General features: G+C 29.9%; 1 protein-coding gene across 1 annotated transcript; it reads right to left on the minus strand.

The window, feature by feature from the left end:
* Positions 1-5,379: 5,379 nt before the first annotated feature.
* On the minus strand, positions 5,380-9,532 carry LOC147078424 (putative cytochrome P450 6a14). Its single transcript, XM_085959376.1, has 2 exons — positions 8,102-9,532; positions 5,380-7,158 (listed from the first exon to the last, which is right to left on the minus strand). The coding sequence occupies exons 1-2, from the start codon at positions 9,480-9,482 to the stop codon at positions 6,989-6,991; spliced, it is 1,551 nt and encodes a 516-aa protein (XP_085815502.1). The 5' UTR covers positions 9,483-9,532; the 3' UTR covers positions 5,380-6,988.
* Between the last annotated feature and the right edge of the window lie 12,400 nt (positions 9,533-21,932).

Raw genomic sequence — 21,932 nt, forward strand, 5'->3', positions numbered from 1 at the left:
TTGTATGCGTTCTTATGCCATTCATCCGATTGTGATGAAATTTTGACCAGTTGTTGTGCGCACGCCCGCAAAGGTTTTTGAATTAGTACAACCATCTTCTTCTTCTTCTATTCGTATGTGTTCCTATTCCATTAATTCGACTGCAATGAAACTTTGGTGAGTTGTCATGTGCATGCCCACGAAGATTTCTGAATTAGAAAATCATCTTCTTCTACTATTCGTATGCGTTCCTATACCAATCATCCGATTGCGATGAAACTTTTGTCAGTTGGTGTGCGCACACCTGCAAAGGTTTCTAAATTATTATTATATAAAATACAAAGTTTGTTGTTTGTTTGTTCCATCCAATTTTGATTTTTTTTTTACTACATATTAATAACATTAATAACGTTTTAATATTTTGGATTCGATTTTAATTTCGTGTTCTTATGTTTGACCTTTACTCATATTAGAATTATTTTCATATTGCCATATTGTATTACACAGATATTTTAATATTAAAAAAATAATTACCTCTTATTATTTTTCAAATATCTAAGATAAATATAACCACGAAGCGACCCTGTGCGAAGCCGGGTACTTCAGCTAGTAATTAATAAAAATAAGGTTTCAAATATCAGAAGTGACCCCCGATAAGGCAAGAAAACGAATAATTAAGGCAGAATCGACAAAACGCGCCAAAGATAAGGAAAATCGGTAAGTTTTATTTTGCTTAACCTGCATCCTAAAAAGCATCCGGTATCAAGCAGGGTCGCATTTGACATTTTAGTCATAGTACTGAGAATATAAATTTGGTTTTACACAATTCTAATTTACGAGACTTATAGAACCCTTTGCAGTTCTTAAAAAATACACACCGTACCCACTTCTTAATTAATTTAAAGATTTTTATAATAATTATTCGTACATGCTTTACTGAATTAAATAGGTAATATACATTCTATTAAGAATATATTTTATAATTATTTTATGATTGCCAAGTCGTAGGTATCAAATAGAAAAATGTGTACCACTATTTAAAACATTTCAAATTGTGATATTGACTGACTAAACTGAACAAACTAAAATTGTCAGAATTATTGAATATCCATACCCTGAGATATAATTGGCATTTAATTATTATTAAAACCAACGCATTTCCTAGAATTGTATCCAGCTGAGGGCTTCAACCATTTATATTAATTATTATCCATTTGGACCATTTGTAAAAATTAATTTTTAATACAAATCTATAATTATAACAATTCCTGAAGGATTTTTTTAGGTTTTTGTGTTGCCGAGCATGAAGTCACTTTTATATTGATTTTTTATGTTTTAAAATTAGAAACCATATTTTTTCCGTCGTAATCACATTTTCCTTTTTTTTCTAAATTAATAATATTATTATACTGAGAAAATTTTTTGAAAATAAATTTATGTTATCAACATTTATTTATTATTTTGCCCTTTTCCATTTCCTAAGTCCAGCCTAGAAGAATGACACCATTATAGCTAATAAAATGGCTGCCACGGAAATATCAAAATAAGCCAAGTCCGCACGGACTTGGTTGATTTTGTGACAAACTAAGCCATGTCCATATAAAAAATCCAGTTTTTGAAGAATCTATGAAAATTACATGAAAACTAATAATGTGGAACTTATAAGTTTTAAACATTCTATATTCGCAATAATATAAACTTTCATCTTTATGGCCGTGTACACAAGGAAACAAAAAAGCTGTTTTTCTCCTTTTCATCCATTATGGACATGGCTGAGTTTGAAATGTAGCGACACAGATATAAATACCAAATTATTTAGAATTAATAAATTAATGGACTTCCGTGTTTTATGTTCTAACACATAATGTAGAAATACCACTAAGCAATAGTTCACCTATAGATAATACACGGAAGTCCATATAGGTATAAATTATTTTTATTTCCTGTGCATCATGTTATTAATAATTATTTTATTATAAGTACACAACAAATTTCAGTAAGCCTAAATATGAAAAGGAATTATATATTTATTAATTTACATAAGTACAAGATTATTTGAAATTTATTATTGCTCTAGAAAAAAATCAACGCAATGAGAATTTTTCCTGGTCATTCTCCGGGACATCAGTTGATAAAGAATAATTATATGGAATTCTATCATAAAATTCTTGAAACTCTGGAGATATCCATTGTTTCATAGTTTGCAGATCTTAACCGGACACGGTGGTTTTGCCTCAAAGCTCTTGGCCTAATAGTATCTCTGATTTGCTTATGTGCCGAATTGCAGGATGCCGATCACATCCTCTGGAAGTGTCCCCATATTATGTCGGTTGAAATGGAAGAGCTTCTCAAGTCGGTTTGACCCTCAGTTGGACCGGTCGGCCATTGAGACTTGGTATCTACGGGGAAAATTTGTCAGCTTTAAAGAGTTTGCGGCGTTTTACGGCGAGCGAGAAGATCGGAGGTCCACAGTTAAGAAATCTTCATCGGAGTACTTTACTTTATAACGTAGATAACCAGCGCCATCTTAATATATAAATAAAAAATAAAAAAAGGTGTGCCATCAATATTCTTTTTTCGACCCACAAAAAGAGCTGAAGATGATGTATACAAAGAGCAATAATTGTTTATATCATTTAACTCCATGTTAATAACTTTAAAAGGCTTGTTTCTTTTACATCTCCCTACAAACTGAACCCAATCCCATGGAGTAACAATCTGCATACCGTTCAGCATCTTTTTTGACGTTCTGTTATAGAGCGGGCAGTGTCTATCTCCATGTGTGTATGGCCTCGTAATAGGAATTTGTAATTTATGACTTTCAGCGTAGGAATGGTTTTCAGAAACCAGGTATATGAAAAAATAATCATGATATTCCTATTTTGGCCAGGGCAATTAATTATCATACCAAATCGTCAGCTCTTCAATATTTGCTAAAACATTGCTAGATGCCCATTTCATCAAGCAGCAGCCGATCTTATTGCCACCCCTTCCACTTTTTATTTCATCCACATCAGTGTTGTGTCTCACTCACCACTGGCATCATCGTAAATTGTAAAATTCAGAGTCTACAATTTTCTCAGATGGAAACTATATGAAAACTGAAATTCAGGACTCTGACCACGCACTCCGGCTCTGATGCCACTACATACAATTATCCGTGAGTGAAGCATTCCGATCAACGCGTAACACGTCACCCGCGCCAACCTAGCGGTTATTAGTTTTTCTAATCTAACTTTGCCATTTGACCTCCGATTAAGCTGAAATAAATGCCAATATTTTTTAAATGTACACATTCTAGCGACATTTTCAATAAAAATGGGGGTTGCAGCATTAACTTCCGCGTTTCAAGACCTTGTACGCGGCGACTTTTTTCCGCAAAAACCGTAAAACTGTCCCCGGGTTGCAACGGGTTAAATCTGAAATTTGAGACCCCAACCACGCACTCCGGCTCATCAGCCCCCGTCTACTGTCCAAATTTTGTTGAAATCCGATGGCGCGTGTGGATTTTTACAATGAAAAACGAAAATTATAGTATAGATAATACGTTGGACTTCCGTGTTTATGGAATTATTGTAATGGTTCATTATCATTTTTCTTAGAGCATAAATATCATAAAAAGGACACCCGTTGTTTATGCACTAAAGAGAATTGGACTTCAGTGATTTATTAATTAGCTATATCGGTTAATTTACTACTTATGGACTTCAGTGTTTCATTCATTTGTGTAATGAAATAAAAGAAAATTTTCTGCATATTTAACTCAGAAACGGTAAAAACTGGACTTCCGTGGTTCATCCTCTAATGTATAGATGTATATATAATGTATAGATATTTGTTTTGGAGTTGTACCTAATATGCATAGTGTTTTATTTCAACAGAAATATAATACATTCACTTGAACCTATGGTACCAGTGACTGGGGTACCACACCTACCAAACGATGGCACCCTTCTATCAAGAATGAACACTATTTATTTTGAGTTCACTGAATAGCGTATTAGGCAAATACAATAATATGACATTAATTTGTTCAATTAATTGGGGTCAGAGATCATTTAATGTATGTTTTCAAACTGAACTTGACCTTTCATGAAATCGATACAATTTAGTTTGATCGATTTTTTTAATTGTTGGTATCTTACACACGTTTTTTTAATAATTCCTCTATGGAAAATATGCCTCTGATATTTTAAGATAAAAATAATTATTAATTTTGTGCAGCATTACCATTAGTGTTGCCAGCGGTGCTATAATAATGTATAGTATTGTAATAAAGGTTTAATTTAGCGAAAAAATAGTATTTTTGATAATCAAAGTTATTAAGTAGAAAAAATTGTGGTATAATTATATTTCTAAAAGATAACTCGTAAAAAAGATAGACATATTTAAATAATAATAAATTATTTTATTTACATAAAACTCTTATTTGGGTAATTAAATACCTAATAATACAACACATTATTTACACAAATTATAACAAAATATTGCATGGAAACTCAACTAAACTGATTCAGCTGAGAGTACCTATTCATATACAATAGGATTTGGTTTTTCATTTACAACATTTTGTCAAATTTAGATACCATCTATTATAGATTAAAATCACATTTGATTTTGAACCGTGTGACCTATGATTTATGTTCATAGGAATATATTTTCACTAGGTATATGAGCTTGTATATATTATATGATATATAAACGGATACGCTCAGACGCTTATAAATACATAATGACAATATATTTCCATTGACAGAAATCATAAGTTAAGTATGGCGAATGGCACAAAACCACATATGATTTCCGTCCATGGATTATTTAATACTGATTAGTACAAAATGTGAAGTTATAAGCAAATATTTCATTATTTAGTAAAATAATTTGGAAGACGACAGAAACATACATATTTATTATATATATATATATATTTAATATATTATATAATATATGTTTATTCACCACATACATTATGTCATATCAAATATATTTATACAACTTTCTTATAAGTAATAAATTGGACATGGAATTTATCTGATTCCCACCAACGTGTTTTACCAATTTAGAAAACTGTTGAACACAAAGCACTCGGAAATTTACTAAAATTGTGTCGGATGTGTTAATTTTCGTAAGGTAAAAATATTCTTTGTAATATGTATGTTTCTTGAAGTGTCTCTAATTATGTTTGTTCCATAATGAATAAGTACTCCATTCTTAAATCTTGTGTATTGAATAAAACAATTTGATTAAACAATCTATTTTAATTAAATTATTTCTATTAAAACCAAAAAAAATAACAGTAGTTATATTAATAACGGATATTGAAATATTAAAAATGCAACATTGTTATATTAATTATTGTATTGTCTTACTTATATGATTATTATTTTATTTTTTTAATTGTATTGTAATCACTTACCTATTATACCTAATATAATGTACTTAGGTATTTAGAGAATATAATTAACAAATTGACATTAAAAATAATCACTTAATTAAACATTAATATCTACATAAATAATATCGAACATATTAAAGTAGGACATTATTTCGATAAAAACAAACCATTTAGTTACCTATCATAATATTATATTTTTTTATAAAATAATATCATTACCATATTTCGATAGTATTAATTATTACCATTACATAAACGATATCCTTATAATAACTAGGTAAATAATAGTATGTATTCGACAGAAATATCATTCAATAATATTTAATTATTTTTAAATAATTTGTTAAACAATAATACAAAGGTGGCGTGCGGTGACTTTTGAAAAAAGGCATGCTGTGAAGGGAAATACAAACAACATAATATCTAGTTTTTGAAACATAATTTCCACTATGATTTAAAACTCATCTTATAATAATTAATCAATGACATTTTTTGTGCGATTTATGAATTATATAATATATAAAATATAATGGTGAATTAAATTTGTGTTAATTAAATGTCTTATTGAATTTTAAAAATAATTTTCATAGTAGTGTTGAAGTGTCAAACGTACATTTTAAATATTTTTTATTAGGTAAAATTTAATTGAATACCTACGAAAATATTTAATTACATTAATACCCATTTGCATAATATACCTTCATATTATTAGTATTAGGTCATCTCATAAATAAATATTGCCGTAATTTTCTTTCAGGTAAGCCTTCTATGGTTTCTCGATAAAAATTAGTAATGCAAGTTTTAGCATGAGGTAAGTGCTCATGTTGTATGAAACAAAAAAATAACATGGCGGAGAATATTGAAAGTATGTATAAGAATTATAAGTCCAAGAGGTCTTCCCAATAAAAAGATTTTAGTATCTTCCGTTGATATTTACTCTCCCAACCTTTTCTTTACATTTTTAATCACTTCGCAATAGAATTCACTCTGTTTTGAGCTAAAACATAAATCAACAAGTCCCCCTCAGACATCATCTTCTGTACCTACTAAATAGTTTCCCTTTAATATGGTTTTGTAGGATGCTGAAAGATAAGGCGGATTGCCATGACTTTCCATTAAAATGGCCTCAGTTTTTGGCAAGTGTTTACCAAAGTAATGAGAATTGGTCCAGTAAAGAAGATGAGATCCTAACGAAAATTAATTTATTTTACAGTTCAAAATCGAGAGAATTATAATATCGTCAAGCAATGGAAAATTGAAGGAAAAAATGGCTAGATATCTTCAATAAATAATGGACAATATATTTTGGACCATTTATAATACTCATAACATACTGCATTATTTATGTAATGATCTACTAATTATCTATGTTTCGTATATTATTATGTAATAATGATTTGGATAATTTAAAAACTATACATTTTGTAATGATATCAACTGAAAAGAATGGTTCATATACGTTCATATCTCATATCTCATATACGTATCACATAAGTATATGGCAATAAAACTGTTTTTTGCCCATGACCGTAGTTATTACGGATGATTAATTTACAAATAATTAAAAACCAGTTATTTCACAACACAATTAAATGAAAAATTGTACAATATTGTTTATAAATTTCTTGGACTTATATTTAGCCATACACCATGTTCGCTTGCTGTAACAAATGATTTTGGATCAATTTTGACTTGTTTTTCTGACCGTTTAGTGGGTTCTACCTTAAACTTTCTCAAGAATGTTATTAACCCAACCATGCTTTGTATTTTGCCGAATCTTAGACCTGGAATAAAATAAAATATAATTAGTTATTTTCGTATTTTTTTTTATTAATATATCATTTAAACAATTAGTAATTAATATTAGTCTAACCTAATCACACTATAATTATAAAATATTGTAAAACATATGTATCTTGATTTATCTATCTGTAACGCAGTACAACATAGTACATCACATACACACACGAACACACACAGTTTCTCTCTTCGTCTTCCAAAAGTATGCATACACATACATACTCTTCCTCTGTCAGCACATTGAACACATTGAACGTATTGAGCGCATCGACAAGAATGTTGACAGATGGTACTGCCATCTGATATTTTTCTAGTAAATTAATAATTACATTACATCACCATGTTCAATCCTAAGAGAACCTTATAGGCTTACAAAAAGTGGAAGTTGTATTTAAAAAAATGTTTTTACGTGAAATGGATGTTAGCTACTTCGTAAATCTATTAGATCCAAACTAATATTGAAATAAATATGAATTTTCCAGACCCGGGATTCGAATTCGAGACCCATGACATTATAAGCCGACGTGTAAGCCATTCGGCCATTTGACATACATTATTAATATTGTTTAATTAATTATTTAAAGATAATAACCATTTAAGAAATACAAAATATCTTAACTAGTCCGCTCGATCATGTTGTGTTCATAATGTTGTTGGTTAGCATAGCGCGGATGTTGCTTGATAATACTCAAAATATACCCATGCTATGTTAATTGCTATGAAAACTGACACGTTTTGTAAAGTTAGCACATATCATTTAAATCTAGAGTCTAGACATACGTCTCACACATAAAACATATGAACATAGCTATCAAAAATTCTGATGTACTAAGATGATAACATACTTATCATAATATCATCGATTTTTTTGTCTATTTAATCTAATTTAATCTAATGGAAATATTATAAATTGTGTATTGTATTTACCTATGCAGTTTCGAGGACCTTCTCCGAAAGGCATAAACGCCATCGGATCCCTGGTACTTTTGTTTTCCGGTGAAAAGCGTTCTGGTATAAACTTTTTTGGTTCAGGATAAAGTTCTGGATCGTAATGAATTGCCAATAGAGGAATGGATACGGTTACCCCTTCATCGATAGTCACATCGGTGCCTGGGAAAGTGTATTTCGAATTACAAACTCTTGTTAAAATTCCCAAGGCTGGATATTTCCGTTGTGTTTCACAGACCACCATTTCTAAGTACTTCATTTCTAATATGCCTTCGTATGACAGTTTTCCATCGTATTTTGCTAACATTGATATAATTTCAGCCATAACTTTTTCTTGAATTTCTGGATGAAAAGCTAATTCATTCAATACGAATGCCATTAGAGTTGACGACGTTTCAAAACCTGCTATGAAAAAGATAAATACTTGGGCTGTCATAAAAATATCTGTAAAATCTGCTTCAGTCAATTCAGATTTATCCTTAACATCGGTTGGCTTTTGGTTGCCCAAATTATTTTTTACTTCCAATAATAAATCAATGAAGTCATGTCTTTTTACACCACTACTTTCTCTTTCCTTGATCATAGCCGTCACAGTAGATAGAAAGAATTCCTCAATATCGTAGCCCTGTACTCTCATTCTTAATAAATTAAATAGTTCTGGCGATATAATTCTTGTAAACACTTTGAATGTTTTTACGACGGACGTTTGAAAAACTTTTCTTCCCATTTTTCTAAATGGAGCATTTTCATCTTTCATTGAGTTCATTTGTATACCAAACGCACATGATCCAATCACTTCGGTTGTAAATTTTGCCATCAATTCACGCATTTCTTCTTCTCCCGTATTAACAATACATGTTGAAACATATTGTTCGAACTCGTTAGCCTTTTCGATAATTAAATGAAACATATTTTTTAGTTTTCCGGAAGTGAAAATTGGTGTTGATTTCTGCCTTAAAGATTTCCACTTGTTTCTATCAGTATTAAACAGATTATAATTCAACGGTTCTGCGTGAGTCGACATATCTGGAAATCGATCTTGAAAATATTGGAAATCCTTCACTAGCACATGTTTTATTAAATCTAAATCTTTCACCAAAATATCAGGCCGCCTAGTTCTAAATACGCCTATAAGTTTTGCATCTGGAAATGTTTCATACAGCTTCTTATAAACTGAACCACTGCTTGAGCGCATCAACATTAGCTCTTTTAGATTACCAAACAACGGTAACGGTTTTATATACGGGACACCTCGTTGTTTCCAATAGTCGAAATTAATTGTTAGATATTTGTATATCACGCACAATACGACACTTAACCATAGTAAAACACTAAACAGATTAAATTCAAAAGGAAACATGTTTACAACTTTAAACCTTAAACGAATGATCGACACAACTACACTCGGTCAATGTCGCAGCGGACTGTGTTGTCGGTTTACACGCGAACTCATTTTATAAAAAACCAAACTAATCTTAGCAATACATCTCACGATGAAACGGATAGTATAATTGCATGCGAATAAATTCTGTTTGAGAGAGTTTCAAGTTCAACTACAGTTTTAAATTTCATATTGTATATTTTCAATCGATAAAGTTATGTAATATTATATAAAAAAAAACTTATTTTGTAGTGATAAATATTATAATTGTTATTTTTTTTATTTATTACTGAATTGCCGCAAGGTTTGAGAATATTATATTATAAAATAATAGAAAAAAAACATAATTTTTATAACTTTAATACATACCTACCTACATACAAATCGTAAAAAAATAGTAGGACTGAACGTCAACAATAAAAATTGGCTCTTGCTATAATTACGTCAGAAACAATAAAATTAAGATTGGCTTACCTATAAACAAATGTTTACTATGTTTACCTGTAAACAATTTCAAAATATTTACTCATGCCAGATTGTACTCGGATAAAGATAGTGAAGACAACCGGTTTACTGAGTGCTAACGCCAAAATTTCATATTTCCGCATAGTATGGTTCAATAGACCACTATTGCGAACAAATTTCATCATATTCATCTTCATTCAACTTGGTAATATAATATTATGAAAGAAAATAAATTGTTTTCGATCAATTCATAATTATTAAAAAAAACTACCTACCGTAAAACGGGGTGAATAGCAATGACGTGGTGAATAGGAACAGTCCCCGGGAAAAAGATTCAGAGTGATACAATTACTAAAATTATAGTATTTGCTTTCCAATAAGTGTGTATATTATTATTTGACAGATAATTAATTTTTCTGCCATATTGAAATTCCGATAGGACAGGAAACGCAACCGTTTGTTATTCATCAAACGTGAAAAAGTTTGTTGTCATCTGCATGTTTTGCATGTCTGATAAAACTTCGTCTAACGTGTCTGAGCCAAGAATGAACTCAACGCCATTAAATTTATATTCCTAATTTTGTTCCAGCTAATCCACTGATTAAAAAATAATACAATTTCTATTTTATAAATAAATATTTCTTTATTTAAATTTGCAGTTTTCCCTTTCCGTTCCTATTGACCTCGTTTCGCTGGTAAATAAGAACAGACCATGATTTTGAAAAATTATTGATGGTAAGTAAATAATGAGTAGTTTCATTCAGCAAACCATACTGCTGAATTGCAAACACAACTTTTGGCAAGTAAATTTTGCTTTTAAGTCATTCAGCATAGGGCTTAAATTGAATATGAATTCTGAAAACGTTCCTATTCACCCCGTTTTACCATACCTAATGAGAAAACGTAAAAATAGTCAATAATAGGAAACAGGAAATAATAAGAACTGCAATAGTCCGATGGTGAAGTTCAGAAAATCAACGAATTGTCTTATTTTGTATAAAAGCATGCATTTTAGCATGATGGATTGGCAGATTCTACGGATTAGTATTAAGAAATTTAGCCGCTTCAAACTATAGCTGAATTTATGGTCGCATATTATAATGGCCTACAACCCGTAAAGTAATTTAATTTGTGGCATCTCTCCATGAGTGCACACAATATTTTATTTTTATTATACGAATTAACTATATCGAGTTAGTTTAGACATTTTAAAATACATATCAATTAATTATTGATTTTACTAAAAAAACGTTTAGTGTAAAAGTTTCCACTATGTACAATAATTAACAAAATCATATTTTTACCTGTACGATGTTGCAGGGGGGTGGCGGAGTCGGTAAGAATATATTTAATATAACCACACGAGTACTGAAATATTGCATTTTACTGTTATTTTAAGGCTATACCTCAGCCGATGCATGGTCTAAAAAGATCGTGACTAGGCGATGCACGGATTGTGAAAACGACGCGAGCCGAACGAAATATAATTTGTCATAAAAATCCAACATGGGTCCATTTAATGTTATGTTTATTGTTATATTACTAATAACAATAGTATATTCATTGACATGTTTTCTTTTTCAAGTACATGCGGAACGTTTTTTAGTCATCTTTACACGATTTAAGAATATATTCCTCCGACGCCATCACAAAACAAATTGACGTGCTCACAAGTCTACTACCGCTCTCCAACTGGCAACGCGGCCAAAATTACGTCCCACATACTGTTGAAAATTATTTGCCGTTTCACTTATGTACGCTCTTAATATTGACAGTGTCGATTTTATAAAGCGATGGCTTCAAAGTTGTATTCTACAATTAATATAATACCTACAAGTTATATAAGTAATAATATAGTTTGAATCCATGAAATAGAATATTATTTTGGAGTCAAAGTTAAAGTTCAAATATATTTTGATGCACGTCGTGTACTGTCACGCGATGTCAAAGCCGCCGCTATGGGAAAATTGTGTAATGTCATTTTACTTGGTGTTTAAGATATGATTAGACTGATGATCCTATCCCGGTAGCACATGTTAAACCTTTAAACGATTGTTGTCGAAATCACCAGAATAACAATGAGGTCACCTCACGCGTACCGCACTGCATCGACACCCGCAAGACTCAATAAATTAATGTTTTTTTATAATTTTATATAAGCCTACACATTTTCAATTCATGTCAAAATCACGTGTTTTTTTGTTTTTGGCAGTTGGCACTATGTATTTTCTACATGATTGTTGTTTATCATAGGTATATGGCCTGAAAATTGGATTCTGCTCAAAATATTATCTATGGATGCAATATCGCAAGTAATTTTAACGTATGTACATGAAGACAATGTAAAATGAATAATGCGTACCTAATAAGTCTTTTTTATATTATTATTGAGTAAATTGTTGAAATAAAAGATTGCTTCATGAAACATACCCTTAAATAATTCTACAAACTGGTAGACATAGTTATAAAATAAATGTTGTTATGCATATAATAATTTAGTATTGTATACAATATTATGGTTATCGATTCCTAGATTCAACAACAACACATATCGTAAATACGTTAAAATGGAGCTAGGACGATTTGGCACCGGACAACTGGACGCCACAAAATTTGAAAATAAATAGACGTTAGGTACTTATAGGTACTTTAAAAAAATATATTCAATATTATTATTTATGTTTCAATGATTATATTATGATTTAATAGTTGGTGAGAATGTAAATATGCAGACGTAAACAATGATTTAATCGTGCATATGTTTAAGTTCCAACGAAAAAAGAGTTTTTTATTTTATATAAAGCCTTAGGCATGGTAATTCTCAATCCGCGATAAAGAATACATTATGTTAAGAGTAAAATGAATTCAAACTACTAAGTAGTAGATAGAAACTGATTAAAATACCTCGTCTACACGTGTCTACACGTGTCTACGACAGTGCGGCGTCCAATTGTCCGGAGGCCAGTCGTCCCATTCCCGTTAAAATTGTGAACGTGAGCATATTTTTCATTTACACATCAGTGTATATTAAATACATGTAATTTAATATAGATTAAGTGGGCATGTTTGATAAAATAATGATACATTCAGAATTTAATATCTAATCTTGATTTGATTTATTTTGAGATCATAATCGTATTTATCGATTCAATGAGCAAAGCAATCGCTTGGTAGTAAAACATTTTTCTTCATTTTCTGATTTCTTAGTCCTCATACAAAAGAAGTTTTTGAAAATTTATATTTAAAAAATTGGAATCAATTGCGGAAATAAATAAAAATGTATAAGTCACTGGATAACATTAGTGTGTATTATTTCTAATACAATACATTTACATCAGCAAGTAATAGCAGTGACAAAAATAGTAAAATAAACGAACATAATAATAATACTCGTATATTTCATGTAATATTTTCACTTTTATTCTAAGGATTAATAATCTAATAGCTATGGAAATTGATAATTTATTTTGTAATTTAATATTGATCAAAATAATCCTTACTATATACTAAATTATTTCACCCGTATTGGTGCCACTCAAAATAATAATATTATAACGCGGGTAGACTGGTCAATATGGCAATTGTGCATATTGCTTTTGAAATTAAAACTACATCAAACCATGTTAGCTGCACTGGGGGTGGATCAAATTATAGAGGCAGGGAGCAGAGTAAATTACTACCCCCGCGAACGTTTTAGTTCAAAACCTAAAATTCTCCGAAACTCTTTCAGCAAACTCGCACTGCTGCACTATCGATAATAGAAATCATATTAAAATATCAATGGAAGTAGGCAAGGGTAGCATTTCGGAATGTTCACTCAATTTTTGTATATGTCTATAAATACTGTCAACAGATGGAGACATTAATTGATTGCCACTGGATAATTTTAGTTTCACTCTGTTTTGAACAGTGATATCAATCAAGTTACCGTGTTTGTGACGGAGGGTACCTTCAGGGAATTCGAAGACTCAACGGTTTTCTCTGTTTATCATATTTATCTATCCTTGTCCTTATCCAGTAACTTGTTGGATACCTTGCAAGTTGTTTGTACTCGGACGAAGAATTACGTAGCTTATGTAACGGTAGAATTGCGTAGACCGCAGTAATATTTAAAACAATTATTTTACATGGAAAATTTTTCATCTTGATTAATGTGTAAACATATGATCATATGATGAATATGATCACTTTATATGCACCTGCGTATAATTGTCTGTCTCGTATGCTTGGCATATCAACCCTTTAAAGAGTTGCGGAAAGATTGAGTTATCAATACGTACCTATGTGCATTATATTATAATATTATGTGATAATGAAAAAATCGGTAATTGAAGAAACACAACTTACTAGATAAAAAAACATTTACCGATATTATGAGGAGATATATTTTATTCAATAAACCTTCAATATTATAAATGTTTAGACGAAAAATCATATAAAACAAGAAATAATAATAAATAGAGCGTAAATAAGTATTTAGAAATTATTTAATGCTGACAAATAATCTCCTATATATTATTATCCTAAGAGATTTTGGAAAATACGTAAACTTTTTTATTTAAATACCACTTTGTTGATTATTAAAGGAATTCACTTCAATTTTTGGAGTCTCGAATCTACTTCCATTTGAATCGAACACAATCTGATAAAACTCGACACAATCATAGATACTATCGTTTTTAGATCGCGTTTTACATCCGTCACCATACATTTTCGCATCTTGCTGTCCGTGTACCTCAAATTGATTATAATGTCGTTTAATACTTTTTATATAATCAATATTGCAAAATATCTAAATTAATATTCCACAAAATTATTCAAATCTGTAAGTAGCACATTGGCGTACGAACAAGAAATAAATACATATTTCCTCACTAATTACTACGAAAATATAATCTAAAACCACGTCACTGCTATTTATCTGTCAAACTGAAATAATAGATGATTGATTTTCAATTGTTTTCTTTTGTGATATAAACAAGTTCATTTGACGTGTCAAAATTCAAATTTAAAATTTGCAGAAATAATCGAAAAATGTGACATTTCTATTAGCATATTAAATAATCAATTTCAATCAAGACATTTATTGTTAATGTTTACGTTAATTGCATAATAAATATAATATTTTTAATGTCTCTATAAACGAGCATAAAAAAACAATAGTCAATCACTTTCAGAAATACGCTTCCTATAGATATATTTTTGCCCATATTTAATCCGAAAATTCCTGGCTGTCACAAATCACACAACAATGTATTAATAGGTACGTCATTGCCTTGCCTCTTCACAATATTCGATGAGTTTATTTAAATTTAATAATAAGGCCACATTTCAACGATTATCATCATGATCAAAGATTAAAACTACATATAAAACTACGTTGATTAATCAAATTATCCTAAAAAATATTGACGGAGAATCATTTACGCATGCATTTTTATTTATTTTGAACCATAGACAAAATACTTTTATTTTAGCTGTCATATTCATAGACAACGTAGATAGGTAAATTAAAAATGACGTTTACTATACGTAATTAATACACAAGGTTTTTACAATTTTATTAATAGATAGTATTCATATTGTTGAATTAAACGTTTTATTACACAATATAAGAAAAATTCATGCTTTATAGACAACTAAAAAAGTCAATTATGATCATTTCATCCCATAATCGCACTATGAAGTACCTACGTCATATTATTATCCACTATTTGCATCCATGTGGTTACTATATAGAAGAATCAATGTGTGTCACTATGCTTATTAGGATTCCACTGCTGGATGAAGGTTATTCCAAAGAAAAATCCATGTTTTATACAAAAATAAAAAAGTTAATTATGATCATTTCATCCCATAATCACACTATGAAGTACCTACATCATATTATCTATTATTTGCATTCATGTGATTACTATATAGAAGAATTAATATGTGTCACCATGCTTATTAGGATTCCATGCTGGGTGAAGGTTATTCCAATAATCCTCTTGGTCATATGAATTGCTATATCTATAAAAATTGATGTACCTACCCATTTATATCCTCATTATCACCATGAACCAGGATCAATCCACCGCTCGATGAAGCCGTCTCAGAACTAATTCCATTCCTCTTATATACATTGCTGCATTTATCAAATATTTTTATATAATAATAATATATTCATTTCGTCGTTATCATAATTAGACCGGATCAATACACTGCTCGATGAAGGCCTCTCTAAGCTGAGTCCACTATTTTTTGTTCTATGAATTGAACTGAACCGAATTTGTGAAATTGCGTATTACATGAAATCGGCAAAATTTTGTCAAATTCATGAAAAATGCAAGCCCGTTGCCTTATTCATGAATTAGGCAAATTATCTGCCAAGTACGTGAATTCGGCAGGATATAGAATTCTTAAACTGTCAACATGACAGTAGAAAAAGTAAATTTAATACGGATGGTTTTATTAGTTATAATTGGACATAATATAATATTATTAATAGGTTCGGTTAGGTTTTGTAATTCTGAATTCAACTGAATATCCATTTTAAGGTTACCTAACACCTGTTAACAAACTATCAAATTTAATCATACTATCACAAACAAACAATCGACTATTGCCTGATACCCAAGCACAAATCAAATCGCAAAAATACCTTTTAATAAAATTCTCCCGTTATCATATTATAGTTCTAAATTTTTTTGGGCATAGTAATTGGAAATGAACGTCATTGTAGTTATTAATAGGCATATTTTTATATAATCAATAACATTTGAAATCTGGTTAGTTTGATTATTTGCAAAAAACACCACCGGAGCGCCACTATCTATATTGACCAATGCATGAGCATTTGACACATTTGGTTTAGTTGGAAAAAACACCACCGGATCGGAGCGCCAATATCTAATTTGCCCTATGCCTGAACTAGGCAGAAAAATTACTGCCGAATTCATTTCATTTCATTCATTTTTCATGAAATAGGCAAAATTTAGCCGATTTCATGTAGGTAATACGCAATTTCACACGTAGGCGTAACATATACATACATATACCTACCTAAATATTTATAATGCCATTATCATAATCAGTTTGGATCAATACATATATAGACGAAGTCCTTTCTAACCCAATTACTTCCTCTCAGATCTATGAGTTCCTTCTTTTATCAACATTTGTTTCGATATGAACGTCCCGCACCGGGAAACATTATATAAAATGTTAATTCAAAATTTGTTTTTTTAAATATTATTCTATAGCTGCAAGCATTTTTTTAGACAATTAAACAAAATAATTTAATAGTTATATGGCTAATCTTCATCTATTACCTCAAGGGGATACGCGTGAGATTAATATTAACGTTATATTATTGAATCGCAATCAAATTACCTGCTATTCTGCTAGGTCTAGCAGCCTGGGATGGTGAATCCAGAATAGACTCTGCATATGACGCCAAATTTATATCGAAAGTAACGACTTGCAAATTGTAAAAGTGAAAAATCAGCGAAATGTCAAACGGCGCCGTCTCTGCATACCTCACAATTTTATTAAAATTCAATACCATACATTAGGACGCTAAGCTGTCTGCAAGACCTAGCGAGACAGACTGGCGAGAGCCAGCTGGCTCAGCTAGTAAAATATTAATTTTCTATAGCTACAAACCCAATCACACCAATGTCGGGAATTGAATTTAAAAAATATTAAAAAAAAAAAAACCACTAGAATAGTAACTAAGAAAACATACTAGTTTTTAATTCTGTAAGTGCTTCATGATATTTAGCACTTTGACTTCTGACGTGTGTTTATTATTATTATACACCTATTATATGTTAGCATCATTCATCTTTATCTGACTGACGATTGTAAGGTTTGTGATTTGACCGCCTTCTTCATGACTTGCTCGATCCCTTTTGATATCGTAATATTACTAGTACGAAAATGTGTACGCGTACACGGTGCCTTTCAAATATTAAGTTATGAGGGTGAGGGGTGGAGGGGTGGATCCACGACCACTGGGCTAGTACCATGCCTTGTCGTGTACAGTGTACACTACACCGACTAGCTAGACATTTGAAACTTTTAGAATACATTAGAACACGGTGAAAATGAATTTTTTAATACTTTTAGCCATCTTTAAGCAGAATTGAATTCATTTTCAGTTAATTCTGTTTTGTATGGAAAGTAAGTTCGGAAAAAATTCGCAAGCTGGCGCTTCGATCGAATTCAATGCTTGCACTTTTCCGTAACGGCGTTCGACGATTTTGAAAAAAGAATTAACTCGCTTTCTTGTTTTTTGTTCGTTTGTTTGTTTTTTACTTATGTTTTTACTTATATTATGTTATTCAATTATGAATAAATGTTTGAAAAATTCTTATAATTGCTCTCTTCATTACTAATTTGATCATTTTATTTCAAGTTGATGGGATAATTCATCAACAAATTAAAAAAAAACTGTTTATTAATACATCATATAATTCTCAAGTTTATATGATTCAACAAAATTAAAAAACGTGGTATATAAAAAGTTGTTTTTATCTTGTAATTATTATATTTCACGATGAGCGCGAACCATACATAATATTATTATTACAAATGTTTTTAAAATAAAAGTATAAAATTCATCACGAAATGTAATCCCATGTATTACTCATTAATTTTCAGATTTGAGTCCTACGTTGGTCAATCTTTTTTTTCCCAATATATAACAATATGTTTTGTCATGTCCTGTTTTGTCTTTGTTCTGTTTTGTCACTGTCCTGTTTTGTCATGTCCTGTTTTGTCCGGTTACCGAAATTGTTATATCTAGCATCCTGTTAATAAAGTAATACACTATAGTATAAACAACATCTTGAAATGTAAATTAATGTGTGTCACATCGTTTAATCTTAGAAGCGAGAGATGACCATGCATTTTATGCTGAGTGAATTTTCTGCGGAGTCATGATACGTGTGTATTATTTTACAGTTTGATGCTATCTGTCACTGATAGCCTTTGATCAGTCATATATTAGAATTAGAAGAACTTTATGGTATAAATTTAATGCCATCTATAAAAAAAAGAATAATTAAAAATTATAACGATGTCTTAAGAATAAAATGAGGTTAGTTATTAAAATTTATGTTTTATTGTTCTAAGATAATAGATATCTGAAAAATCTTTTTAATTAATATGTTGTACAAAATTTAACGTTTTATAACGATGATAAAACAAAAATACAGCATATTTACATAAAAAAACACTGTATCACCTAATGTAACATCAAAAACAATGAAAATAATAAATTTGAGTTACAGTGACACTCATTTTATCTTTTGTATTCAGCATTAGTTTATAATATACTTTAGACATCCACGTTTCCTTATTTTACAATAGGACGGCAGTCTTTGTATAAATAATACGAATTCGTGGGTCGCGAGTTCGAACCCACGGTTTCAATCTTACTATCTTTATAAATAATTACAAGATAAAAAGAACTCTTTATATACAACGTTTTTAAATTTTCTGTTGAATTATTATAATCAATATGCTCAAACTTGTACTTGATATGAAGTAAATAAAAAACAATCAAACAAATATAGAATACTGAAATGTCATTTTGACATTTCATTTTGATTTCCATAGTAACGTACGTATATGTTAATAATTTAGTTGCTAGGACCACCCTCTTAGCAACCAATAATAGTCTTTTACTTTTTACGGATTTTTCTGAAATAACTTTCCATACAAAACAGAATTAACTGAAAATGAATTCAATTCTGCTTAAAGATGGCTAAAAGTATTAAAAAATGCATTAGCATCGTGTTATCATATATTCAAAAAGTTTCAAATGTCTAGCTAGTCGGAAAGTTAGTTAAAAATCAATTGTAAGATTAAATTTGTACTTGACAAACAAGCACCGAAAAAACAAGAATACGAGCTAATAAAAACGTTGTAAAATAGGGCTCTATTGAACCCAAGGGTTTGACGGAAATTCTAAAAAGTGTATGCAACTTGCCGTCTTTTTGCAATTGAGTAAATAAATTCCAACTCTAGGTTTTAATAAACTCTTTGCTAAATGAAGTCCTCCTTAAGTCGATTCCATTATTCCCGATCCTACGAATTGCTATATTTATAAAAAAATATGATACTGCTAGTAATATTCCTTTTTTTTTTTAAATTTATGGCCTTTAACAATTGACTTATTTAATATTTAAATCATCAGCCTAAATAAATTTATTGCTAAATGAAGTTCTAATTAAGTCGAGTCCATTATTTACGGTCCCACAAATTGCTATATTTATAAAAAAAATGCGATAGTGATAGATGGCAACATCATAGTACATAATGTTAATTTTTTTCTATTATAGCTGTTAACAATTGAATATTTTTTTTAAACCAATAAAATTATTTAAATTAATATAACCCAACCAACAATATTTCAAATCCATTTAACTGAAATTGGTGATATAATATACACATTTAAATCATTATCATCATCAGCCTGGATCAATCTACATCTAAATAAATGCGTTCACAACCTAATGTCACTCTTCCCAATCTTATGTGTTATAATGTTTCTCAGTATTAGTGGTATTATATTTTTATTTAGGTATATCATCAGCTTGAAATAATCCACTGCTGGAAACCACTAATCTAATTCTATTCCTCTGGTAATATAGTAATTGCAGTAACCTACCAAGGTAAAGTTTTGATTGAAGTCAATTCAGTTTCACACGTCTAACATTAATTCTTTTTCTGAATGAATTAAATTTTATTGTAATTATGTTTATCAAAGTTATTAAGGTACCTACAAATTTTGTGATACAATTACATTTGTAACCCTAAAAATAACTCGTAAAAAGATATACATTTAGATAGGATTTATTATATTATTTTTCATAATTCTCTTGTATTATGTCTAATTAAATATCTAATAATAAAAAAAACATTACTCGATTCATCACAAATATTTCATAGAGACGCAACTTAACTGATTCAGATGAGAATATTAATAATATATTAAATAGGATTTGGTTTTTTATTGATAACGTATTGTCAAATTTAGAGGCCATAATTATATAGACTAAAAACTGCATTTGATTTTAAACCGTGTGACCTACGATTTCTGTTGATAGGAATATATTTTCATAAGGTATATGAGCCTGATACGGAATATAAACGGATATGATCAGACGCTTATATTCATAATTAAGATATATTTTCATTGCCAGAAGTATGACATATGGTAAAAAACCGCGTACATACCGTTTACATCCATGGATTATTTAACACCGATTTTTATAGAATGTGAAATTTAAGCAAATATTAATATTTCTTTGTATAGTATATTATTTGGAAAATTATATTTGTTTCTTTACTACATACTTAAATTCATGTCGAATATTTTTTTAAATAACTTACTTATACATTATGAACAAGGTCAGGTTCCGACCAACATGCTATACCAATTAAAACTGTATAACATAAAGCATGCTAAAGTTTAACAACAAAGCGCCGGAAGTGTTCATTTTCGCTAGGTAAACGTCATATTTTTTATAATAACTATGTAGTTTTTGAGGTGTTCTTAAATATTTTTGTTTCATAATGAACAAAAAATATTCTTTAATCTTCTGTATTGAATAAAACTAGTTTAATTGAAAAATATATGTTAATTCAATTATATATAATAAAACAAAAAAATATACAGATATAATAATAAATAATGGATACGTATTGAAGCATTAAACAATATAATATAAGTGTATTATTGTGCTGTCTTATATGACTTATTGTTTTAAAAATTGTATTGTAATCACTAAAGTATTATGTATGGTAGGTCCTGTCATTTCCCTCCATTTTCGAAAGTGAAAACACGCTGTCACTTTGCTTCGTTGTATGGATTTTCGTCTGGATTCAGGACTTGGAGGTGGACAAATAACACACCGGAATTGTGATGGAAACGGCAAGGTATATCTACGGTAATATATTCTAAATGGTTAC

The sequence above is a fragment of the Rhyacophila brunnea genome, unplaced genomic scaffold (genome assembly GCF_057557595.1).
Source record: "Rhyacophila brunnea isolate RB1 unplaced genomic scaffold, BYU_Rbru_1.0 scaffold_11, whole genome shotgun sequence".
In the NCBI taxonomy this organism is placed as follows: domain Eukaryota; kingdom Metazoa; phylum Arthropoda; class Insecta; order Trichoptera; family Rhyacophilidae; genus Rhyacophila; species Rhyacophila brunnea.

Bases quoted from the DNA above. Each gene is read 5' to 3' on its own strand.
- LOC147078424 (XM_085959376.1), bottom strand. From the start codon at position 9,482: ATGTTTCCTTTTGAATTTAATCTGTTTAGTGTTTTACTATGGTTAAGT. The intron at 7,159-8,101 runs GTAAATACAATA...ATTTTATTCCAG, and splicing joins AGGTCCTCGAAACTGCATAG to GTCTAAGATTCGGCAAAATA.